Source organism: Hoplias malabaricus, chromosome 11 (assembly GCF_029633855.1).
Source record: "Hoplias malabaricus isolate fHopMal1 chromosome 11, fHopMal1.hap1, whole genome shotgun sequence".
In the NCBI taxonomy this organism is placed as follows: domain Eukaryota; kingdom Metazoa; phylum Chordata; class Actinopteri; order Characiformes; family Erythrinidae; genus Hoplias; species Hoplias malabaricus.
Window position 1 is genome coordinate 39,668,852 of NC_089810.1, and position 11,905 is coordinate 39,680,756.

Genomic DNA, 11,905 nt, shown 5'->3' on the forward strand with positions numbered 1-11,905 from the left:
ACTCGCTAATACACAGTACTTTATTAATGAAATATAACAAAACAAAGAGACTTTAACAGAAAGACAACAAACAGGGAGCCAAACAGGCTAAACTGGACACGGGGAGCTAAACAGGGCAAACGGGACAGAGAGACTAAAGAGATAACCAGACTACAAAACAAAACAATGACAGAGGAAATGAAACGACAACATGAAACGACGACGTGGAAAACAATGACGGAGAAACTGCAGAGACAGACAGACTTGATGACATGACAGACTTGATAACAGGGACCGAAACAGTACAAATGACCAACAAGAGGAAGTGATACAAGGGGACTTAAATATTTAACACAGACGAGATGCACCTCAGACAGATAACGAGGGGGAGGAAGAAAGGCGGGACATAGGCAGAGACATGGACAACAAAAAACAGAGCCATGTGCTGAGAGAGCACATGGCGGGGAAAACAGACCCGACAGGACGAGGGCGTGACACAAGAGATCGTTTTTGTGGAGAAGCATAATTATCATTACTGCATTACATCACTCTTTACTCTGGCCTACTGCCAGAAAATACAGACATGGAATTGGAAGTCTGAAGTCACAAAATTGGCCTGAGCGAGAGATAAACAAAGGAGACAAAAACAGAAATTGTACCTAGCCCCACTGGCACCGTTAATGCATGTTCAGTGCCACCAGTTCCATGTGATCTTTATGTGCTACATCACCAACTATCACAACAGCATCTCTTCCGTGCATTTCCCCAACTAGTCTGTGTTGTCCACAACCACTGACTAGACCTTTCAGCTGTTTCTGATAACTCCTTCACAGCTGCCCTTATTTTCTGGCCCCTGATTCCGAATTGCGCAAGGTGAGATGTGGCAGACTTGGCTACAAATCCCCTAACACCTATCTCCACTGGTCTATTGTGCCTGCCACCGCCGTTCCCTCACCTCAGCCGCCAAGTCCACGTACTTCAGCTTCTTACTTTTGAATGTTTCGTCTACTGCATCCTAAAATGGAAATTTTAACTCTATGAAATAAACTATCCATTTACTTTCAGAGTACAGCACCATGTCTGGTCTCAATGTAGTTAACGCAATACACTCTGGGACCTGCAGTTTTTTACCTGCATCCACCAGCAATTTCCAATCTCGTGCTTCACCACATCTACCAATATTTATAGACTGTGCACACTCTCAAATACATTCACCCTCACGCACAAACCTAATCAATTTATTACTACTACCACTCATTAATTTGTTTACCTCTAAGTGTTTGCTATCAAACAAACATGTTAAAACCCTTAGCACCTGATTATGTCTCCATGTTTACCTCCCCTGTGACAAACTAATATTACAAGCTGATAAAATATGCTTCAGCATACCATATACATAATCTACAACTAGGGTCTATTAATAGCCTTCCCCAATTCAGCATTTACTCACACAACTTAGTCAGTATCATTTAGCGCTGTACTATACCATATAAATAAACTCTTCACTGGTCTCTCCAGTACTGTAGGAATCATTTCTCCTTCCATCCAAAATTTTTCCTGTACAAGGTTTCCTTTGACAATCAACAGACTTCTAGACTTGCTTGGTTTAACTTTCAGCCGTGCCAAACTTAGATTATCATTTTACTTCCCCAGCACCGACCGTATGCAAGACATAGTAGTCAGAGTTGTCATGTCATTTATGTAAGCCCTGACTGGGTGAAGACAAGTACCATCATGGAACCTCTCCGTGCCTATGACCCACTTAGAGGCCCTGGTTACTACCCCCATTGCCATTGTCGCCTAATATTTTAGGTGGCACAACATTTTTCAGCCCACCTTAAGTGGTACAGTAGCTACATATTGAAGCATTTAAGGGGGAATAGAAATGTAAAAAAATACTGGTAAATAAAAAGCTAACTTTAGCTTGCAGAAAATATCTGTTGCATCATTCAATGTGGTGTGGTACATTTTCAAAACTGGGAGATGAGGGAGTTTACAATTTGCATACCTCTGCATATTGATAAATAATCATGTTACCATATAACATGGAGATGCTCTTATGCATGAAACATTAGGGATGTTATTATGCAATTTTCTTGAAATATCATGGCCATAAAAATGTACATGGAATTACTTAAGAACTTTATTCAACAGAGATTATTTTATGGTATAAGGAATGACCTTAGGGGTATTTTAAAGCAAGGCATGACACAAAGGATATTGCAAACCATACTTTACCACATACTAAAATAGCACAACCTGATCTAGTGCCCAACAGGTAAACACAAATACACACGAATCCCAACACACAAGGCTGTAACCCAAAAGACCCGTTATTAACACAGATGAAGGGTTTAAGGGGAGAATATAAATGGATGAATGTTTACAGGTTTGGCTGGGTAATCTGTTTCAATCAGGCCTTGCTCTGGGCAGGGGCTAAACGTCTCCAGCGGGTCATCTGTCAGTCAGTGGAAAACCGTTGGACACTTCTATGGATGGCTGCGCTCTGGGAAAGCAACTGCTGAATGAATTCTGACAGCCAAAGAGGAATGAGAGCGAGAGAAAAAAAAAAAAAAAACAATGTAATTGTGGCATGCCCTCAGAGCCCTAGCAGCAAACACAACCTGAATCTATGCTGTAACATTTCCAGTGCATCTGAGTGCCCATACACTTACAACCCTGTCATTTTAGCATTGATTAAACTTAAAAAGCATTACAGACAAATGTAAAAACAAAACCATTACTATATCTGTGGTAAACATACCTACACTGGTGTCACATTGGTGTGAGATTTTCCAGGATAAAGACAAACAACTCCTAATCCTAATGAATCCTAATGGAAAGGTGAACTCTACTGTGAGGATCTGGTCACTAACATTCAGAGGAACATTAGTGAGGTTGGATGAGTAGTTTTAGACTGACTATTAAAGGGTTTATAAAATGTGTATAATGTTTGAAGCATACAGTGTATGTACCTCCCCTTGTTAATGTGTCTGTTCATATGACTTTTTTTTCTGGATCTCAGGGGCAGATACAGGTCTTATGCCCCGCCACAATGTTTTCCCGGTCCATGGGGGACACTAAAGGAAGGAGAATCATTGAGGTAAGCAGTGCTCTCATTGAGTCCAGATGTTTGTAAACGCTGATATACCGTAACAGACAGAGGCAAGATTCATATCTAGTTATTGTTTCAGAAGATAATGACCTCCCCAAACTGATACTAAATAAAGTATGTGTGTGTATATTTGTTCATTTCATGAACAGTAATAAGGACATGTAGAAATTCTGATCTAGTTTTGTTTCTTTCTTTTATTCCACTCCTTAGGGGCCACTTTCCTCAGCTCAGCAGCCAATGCCTGGGGGTGTCCATCAACACAGAGACTGGGGATCCTTATACTGTGAAATACCTCAGACTCCATATGAACTCAGAGACAATCTGCACCAATCACATTGTCAGAATCATATTGTCCTCTGAATCATATCGATGTGTATCTACACATGCTGTGGATATGATCTGAATCAGCTGAATAAAGTTTTCTTGATGTAGTTTGTAGATGGAAAAATTTCCGTTCAGCAATGATTCCTAGCAGCTCTAGTTCAAAGTGACAGAAGCAAAAACTGGACACCAAACATGTATTTGCTCACCGTCTATTCCCGGAGGACATGGACATTGGTACACATCCTTGCAAAAAAATGTATTTAAAATTTGCAGTTGTGGAAATTGCTACAAACCCTGCCTCATTGGTCAAATTTTTCTTTTTGTGTTATTCTTTTTTTCACAAAGGTCAATTTTTTTTCATTTTTTCTGATTAACAAAGACGGGTTTAGTGTATAAAGCTCCTTTAAGTTTAAATGAATAGCTACTTGGCTAACATAGCTAATGGACATTTTAACTTCATATATGAGCACTGTACACAATGCCCCTAACTGCCAGTTAGGACAGTGTGGTGCACACTGTCAAGGAATGTATTACAGTCCATCACAGGAACACACAGCTACAATCAAGGACACACAGCATCACTCGTGTGAACTTTGGAAGAAGAATATCTCCAGCAGAACCTTTAAAATCATGCCATTCAGGTCCTAAAACAAACCCCTTGTTTACAGGGTTGGGCCTAATGCATAAGCAAATCTGTAAATTGCTGAGCAGTGTAACAGCACAGAGTCAGGAACAGTACTGAATAGATCTTAAGAAAGACTCATCATGAAAAGTTTAAGCCCATCACTGACAGACAAGCAGAGAGACAAAACACATGCATTTATTCTATAGGCACGAATTCCAGATCTGCTTCGCTGTTGTTGGTAAATAACCCTGTACCAGAGAGGAATGTGTATTCTGTGAAGGATCACATTGCCTTTCATGAAAAAACCTTTACCATCAGGCACATCTGTTTCCTTGGAGTAGCCACAAAGCAAAAACTAGTGCAATTATGGGTTACAGTTGTATGGGACTGGGAGAAAACAAAGGGAGCATTGACAAAGCAAACACCCTCCATGACGTGGGAAACAGTAGATTCCTCTTCTTCTTCTTCTTCGTATTCTTCTGTCATCCTCCCCTCTCTGGTCTTTTTTCTTCTGGAAGGACCATAATTTCTTACTTCTATGATGAACGGAGCAGCAACTACTTCTTGCTCTTCTTGTGCCTCTCTTTCTCTACTGTATATATTTTCTATCTTCGTTGCTTTTTCCTGTTGTCATAATCAACATCATCTTCATTATACTTCTATATTCTAGATCAAGAAACATCAACAAACACTACTTGAACCAACTGACCCTCAATTGAGCCCACATAGAGGTTTAGGTTTACGTCAAGACTCATATCCCTGACCCCAAGAAGTAGAACATTCCTCAGTGAGCTATTGGTCAATGTCTTTAAAACTTCCATAATATTGACCTTAACCTAATAGTGTAGGTCCAGGAGGCAGTCATGGCTTTGAGGTTAGAGAAGTGAGCTCGAGGTCGGAGGGTCGATGGTTCAATTCCTAGGACAGGTAAGGAAAATTAATTCTCGGCTCAAGTGCCCTTAAGCAAGGCATCTAACCCCTAAACTGCCCCCTGTTTCGGTTGGGGTTGTGTTTACTGCCCCTAGTGTGTGTGTTTGAAGAATTGCTCACTAGTGTGTGTTTGTGAGTTCACTGCCATGGATAAGTCAAATGCAGAGACGCAGTTTCCATAAAGGGATCAATAAAGATGTTTCTTTTATACCAGGTCTTCTGAGAAAGGCTTGAGAATAATTTGCTCTTCTCTTTTCAATGATCTGTAAGCCAAATCTACACAGAAGACTTTACCTGTAGCCTTCTCTGGATTGTTGCACATAAAACAGAGCCATCCACCCTCTTCTTCACTGTAGCCAAACAGATCGAAGAAGCGGACCTCCTCCAGATGTATCTGCAGACTGTGCAGGTCCTGGAAGAGATGTTTGTCAAAGAGTGAGAAAAAGGATGAACAAGAAAAAATACTGCAAGTTAACACATTTATTAATTCAGGGAAAATTGATAGTATTTTTGTAGTGTTTTCATAACAATGTTAATGACACAAGCTCAGACCAAACTCAAAACAAATGGACATGATCCCAAATGATCTAATTTGTATCCCATTTGTTTGGATATCTTCACAGAAAAGCAGAAATCCCATTTTGGGATTTGTTGATCTTTGAGCAAATATCAGCAAGATCTGAATCTACAAACGATATCCAACTTCCAGCGGAGCAACTTGGGGTGACGATATAACTGAGATATTGTTAATATACTGTGGTGGAATAAACATGGAACGAACAAGTATTACAGTCACAGCAAGTGTTAAATGGTAATCTATCCAAAGGGTGTTGAGCTACCATAGGATCCCATTAGGCTACAGAGGAGGTAACTATATAGAGATCATAAAGTTCAGTCTTCAGACCATCTCAGTGGGATGCTCTGGGAATGTTTGGGCTTTTGTGTCCCTCTGTGCATAACATGGTAGAAAATTGAAGATAAATCTTCATGTTCCCTTAACACTTGCCTGGAGGTTGATACAAGTTGTTACTAGATTGATTCATTTAGAACTTTCTGTTTGAACAGGCTCTGTGTAGCCAATGCCTGAGCTTGATGCACTCAAACTAAATCAGGGAGACATACATTTCAACATTAATTTGCATGTGCCTTCTGAAAAAAAAAACTATGAACAACCCTCAAACTGTACTTCTCTCACTCCTGAGCAAAATGGGAGATGAGCAAATCTGCCCGGAGCTAAACAAGGACCATGTGTGGAGGGCAGAAAACATGAGTGGAAAACTGAGACAGCTTACACACTGCCCCCATACCAGGGGATGTTCAGATATGGTTCAGATCATGTTTCCTAGTTCAGGAGGGAGCTCAAAATGTTGCTTGGCTGCCTAAGCTTTAATTCAATCCATTATGTTTCTACAAAAATAGAGTTACCACAGAAAAATTTGACCTCAAGTCAAATTTCTTTCTAAACCTAAAAAATTTACAAAAAGATGTAGTCAGATTGTATCAGAACTATATATGGACCCTCTTGAGAGTCTCTAAAGACTACGAACCTGTGTATGCCATGTTCGTTTAGCACCTTTGGCCTAATGTCAAATAACAATGCTCTTTTGAAATGTTCCATTATATGCGGAAAAAATATAAAAGGTAAAAAAGTGCAAACAACGTAAGCAAATTAGAGTATAGCTCACCATTTTGAGCCAAACACAATGAAAACGTCAAGAAAACAGGTCAGAAAGAACCTTTCTCAGCACAGGATCACAAAATATTTGTCTTTTACTAACACTGTGGGAGATTCAGGGTGTCCTGTGAAACCTTAGTACATTAGGTCAAGGCTGGAAACCACTGTCAAAAGTGCATAACCTTCAAACCTAAGAATCCTCCATGCTGCTGTGATAAATTTAGCCACAAGAAAGACTTTCAGAAAGATACTGTCATTGAACAGTCTGATGAAACTCTTTTACACAAACAGTAGAAACATCATCACATATGGGCTCAGGTTCATCTCAGATGGCCATTTTTGTAGGACGGGGCTGTGTTTAAATATAGAGGCAGATGTAGGATATATGATCAAGCCAGTAGGAGTTCATTAATCACCTTATTCAAGTTAAATAAACAATTACAGAACTTTCACATGGTATTACATATAATCTTTGGTACAACATACTGTGTATTTCATTTTATTCAATTATTAACTAGCATTAATTATAGCAAGAAAATGCCAAATATTGTAAATAATAACTACTGTATAATACAAGGCTTAATCCAAAATACTATCTTTATAACTTCCCTCTTTACTAATGGTGCATAGGAGTGGTCAAGGAGGCAAGTGGGCAAGGCTAAACACAGAGCAAGGCTAAGGAATAGCAACCTAAAGCACCAAAAGCAAACATACGTACAATGACACACAAACAGGAAACACTGACAAGGTCTATATAAATACAACACCAATAAGAAACACCTGGTTACTAATTAAGACACATGACACATGAAACACAAGGGAAGGGTATTACATGACCAGGGAACAAGCAGGAAGCAGACACAATACCGGGGGGGGGGGGGGGGGGGAGGACAGTCACATGACAAGGGGAGCACAAACAAGGAACAAAAACAGAACAGAACACAAAACTAAGCACATTACAACTAAAGTGCCAGGGTTATGGTTATGACATGTGTGACATAAACACACCATTGAATTTTAATAAAATAAATACATTAAAATTAAATATTTTGCCAGTGATATGCCTTTGTACAATAATATAAAAAACTCTTAAACATGTCTGTTTAAGAATTTACTCCATTCAAACTCAGTGTATTGTGAGCATTAATGAGGGATCTATCCCAGCTCAGAGTAACTCAATTAAATATACTCATGAGGTAATGGCACCAAAATCTTACACTGTACACTGTTTGCTAAGAAAAGATGAGGGTTTCTTTATATAGAGACCTACAGCAGTAACAGCTGCCACATCTGTTTTAGCATAAACACATGAATCTGATTGTGCACTTGGTTTATGGTAGTGAAAGGGCCACATGTGGCTACATCAATGGGCTCCTTTAGCAATGCCACAATCAACAATGCACATGTAAGACTGAGTCGAAATATTATACATTGCATGATTTGTGTCACACTACATGTTGAGGACCGTGAGACAAAATAGCAACTGCCACTGTACACAATACTTGTGAACATTTTACAAACAGATGTGTGATGCTGTGCTTTGTTGGGTTCTTCTCTTGATAAAGAGGTAACACTGAAGGCCTAAATACTGTTAATTTTTCCACTGAAAAAAGTAAAAAAATTCAATTATTTAAATTGTCCAATCAGGATTTATTTTAAATGATATCTGGGTAGAAACAGCCAAGTGTGTTTTCTTATTGTCAAAGACTTGACGAAATGTACCAAAGGACTAAAATTAACAACAAGCACAACAAGGATGTAACAGGGACAGCCACATTATTACAAACAATTCAATGAGAAAAAATCACTATTGTAGGCCTTCTAGAAGTCTGATATTGTGAATATGTTTAAAATGAGCAGATAATTAACCACATTGTGGAAATTCACTATAAAACTAGAAACATTGAAGAAGCATTAACTTCATGGTAAAATAATCCCAAAAGAGGATTTGCCAGAAATAATGTGGCCAGCATGGTTTTTTCTGCCTGTCATGTAGCACTAAATACAATGCAAACAATCATCCATTTTTCAAAGTACATATACAGGGGTTGGACAATGAAACTGAAACACCTGTCATTTTATCTTCATTAACTCCACATTGCACCAGTAAGACCATGTGCATCCAATGGTTCAAACATTGTGTCCTGAAGGCGGTGCCGTGTATCAGGACGACAATGCACCAACACACACAGCGAGACTGGTGAAAGACTGGTTTGATGAACATGAAAGTGAAGTTGAACATCTCCCATGGCCTGCACAGTCACCAGATCTAAATATTATTGAGCCACTTTGGGGTGTTTTGGAGGAGCGAGTCAGGAAACGTTTTCCTCCACCAGCATCACGTAGAATAAATAATTGTGGTCTAAAACCAGGTGTTTCACTTTCATTGTCCAACCCCTGTGTGTGTATATATATATATATATTCTGAAATCTTCATTTCTGAACTCATCTTAAACAAGACTCTACATACAGTAAAACATTTAAAGTGAAAATATTAAAAGTTTGCAATAAATCAACACAATGTCATTTGGAAGAAGTGAAAGATAGGAGTATTTACTATTAACTAATAAAGAAAGATATAAATTCCAAACCAAATTTATTGACATTTATTGATATTCTGTAAAGTGCAATAAAAAAAAAGTTAATTTTACTTTGTTTAACTATCAAATTACTTTAAACTGTTTGGGGCTGAGGGTGGCACGTAGTGTCGCAGTCACACAGCTCCAGGGACCTGGAGGTTGTGGGTTCAATTCCCGCTCCTGGTGACTGTGAGGAGTTGGTGTGTTCTCCCCGTGTCCGCGTGGGTTTCCTCCGGGTGCTCCGGTTTCCTCCCACAGTCCAAAAACACACGTTGCAGGTGGATTGGCGACTGGAAAGTGTCCGTAGGTGTGAGTGAATGTGTGTGTGTCTGTGTTGCCCTGAGAAGGACTGGCGCCCCCTCCGGGGTGTATTCCTGCCTTGCGCCCAATGATTCCAGGTAGGCTCTGGACCCCCCGCGACCCTAAATTGGATAAGCGGTTATGGATGCTTGGGGCTGATCAACTTTGGCTGATGAGCTGAAAACACTGGAAAATAATACTTTGTACTCTTGTCAGTTAAAAAAGAAATAAATATATATATATATATATATATATATATATATATATATATATATATATATATATATATATAAAATAAATGAACACATCACAAATTCTAGTTTTTATGGTATTTTACAAAATTAAATTGATCTTGTGTACACATTCTTTTGAAGTTGCCAGGGTGTCTCTGAGTACATCTGTATGTTACTGCTCCCAGCTGATGACTCAAAGAGACTCAGAATGAGGAAGAAGCCAAAGGGAAGTTGCACATCTCTCTGTGAAGTCACTACAATCCACACAGAGCTCAAAGAGCTGAGTCATTCCCAACAAGACCCAGGGTGTCTCAGTTCCCAATAAACTGCACTGAATAAATCAGCATGCCACCTCCTGCAGATATTACTTCAGCAGCATTCATCAAGACCACTGTCACAACTAAACACAAACTGAAAAGCAAGAGCTAGCAAGCATGCTAATCTTTCAGTGTATATTATCTTCCAGTAACATACACCTACCAAAATTGACTTAACATGATTCATTGAGTGTGGTTCTTATATAAATTTATATATATGTAATCAAAGTAAATACAAACAAATAATGATATAAACAAATAAGTGTTTTTCTATAAAGTTGTAGGTGAGAGTGAGTTTGAAGGACAATGTTTTGTTCAGATTCTCCTTGATCACATGAATTTGTTAAATCCACAGCATACATTATTTAAAATCATTTATTAACAGCTAAAGTAAGTACTGGATGATCACCTCAAATCCACGAGGAGAGATTTCGAGAAAGTTAAACCAACACATTCACACACAGAATATCACACTGGAAAATGTTACTTGGTTTTATTCTAGTGTTGGGCATTATTATTGTTTGTTTGATTGTTAGATATATTCAACTGTAAAAACAGCCACAGTGTTAGTTTAGTACCCCAAGACTTGGGCAATGAACTGCAACAAACCCCCAACCACCATCCAAACAATTGAGCAATCAGAGCCAGGAGGCTGCATGGGGAAATAACAGCCCTACAATATTCCTGATACGTAAAAGGAAACATGTTGACACTGATCTTGGCTAGGCCCAAAACCCAAAGGTCCTTGCATGCCTGGGCCAGGAGAGTTTCTGGAGGCAAAGAGGAGAGGGTGGGGATGGGGGGTGCATGTGGCGCAAGAGACCTCCTCTCCTTTCAGCCCTGCCTGACAGAGTTTATATCTAAAGCCCACATGACAGATGGGGATCCTTCCATTTGGGACTTGTGCTATTGCAAACTCAGCCCATGGGTTCAGTTGTGGTGTATCCCATTTCTTCCCCCTTTAGCATCTTAAAGCATCTTATATACAGCACAGGGAAATGCAAACAATGGGAGTACAACACAGTCGCCACATGCCTCAGCTTTATTTACTGCCGCTATGTTCAAAATCTGTCACTGCTACAAAGACGAGCTACTAATGCCTTCAAGATGGTGTTGACTGAAAATTCCAGCAAGACCTCCAGCGACTCTTTTCTTCCTTCTCTTCTAATCAGGACAAATAAAGACAAATGGAGCCTTGCTGCATTCCTCAAAGCAAGGAGCACTGCCCTCTCCCTCTGCCTTTTAAAGCCAGACTTCAGTTAAAAACACTTTTACAGTGTTCAGTTTGGCACATATGTAGCTGAACAGCCATGACAGGTTTGGAATATGATGTCTGTTTCTTTCATTTCTATAATTTAGGGCCTAAATTACACAACAGAAAAAGTATATATAAAAATGTAATATATAAACCATATCTACGAAGGCCCTTTAAGAGATGTTAAACAGTCTGAACATATGGGCCCTATCACCACCCCTGTAAACAATACCAACTCTATGCCTTTAATGATTAAGATGTATAGAGTATGGAGGTAGTTTTCAGACAAAATTGGTTGAATTCACTTTGAAAATGGACACTGTAACTATTTTTATACGTGTTATTTCTGTCACAGATCAGACAGGAAACTATTAACTGATGACACTTAAAAGTATATTAAAGTATATTAAGTATATTCTTTTTTTACTGTCACTTAAATATTAAATGTTCACAGAAGCACCACTGCCATTTCTTGCAACCCCTTTGGTTCTAAGGCTGTGCATGTTCTGTGTACCCTGTTCTGACGTAATTTAAGAGCACTGCTACCAAGAGTCCAGAGACATGCTTCTCAAC

At 39.2% G+C, this 11,905-nt stretch overlaps 1 protein-coding gene across 1 annotated transcript in view; it reads right to left on the reverse strand.

Annotated features, from left to right (window-relative positions):
* veph1 (ventricular zone expressed PH domain-containing 1) overlaps nucleotides 1–11,905 on the reverse strand; it is a 97,459-nt gene that overhangs the window by 26,276 nt on the left and 59,278 nt on the right. The window contains exon 13 of the mRNA XM_066684908.1: nucleotides 5,268–5,385. Within this exon, the coding sequence (XP_066541005.1) occupies nucleotides 5,268–5,385 (118 nt within the window). The remainder of the gene's footprint in view (nucleotides 1–5,267; nucleotides 5,386–11,905) is intronic.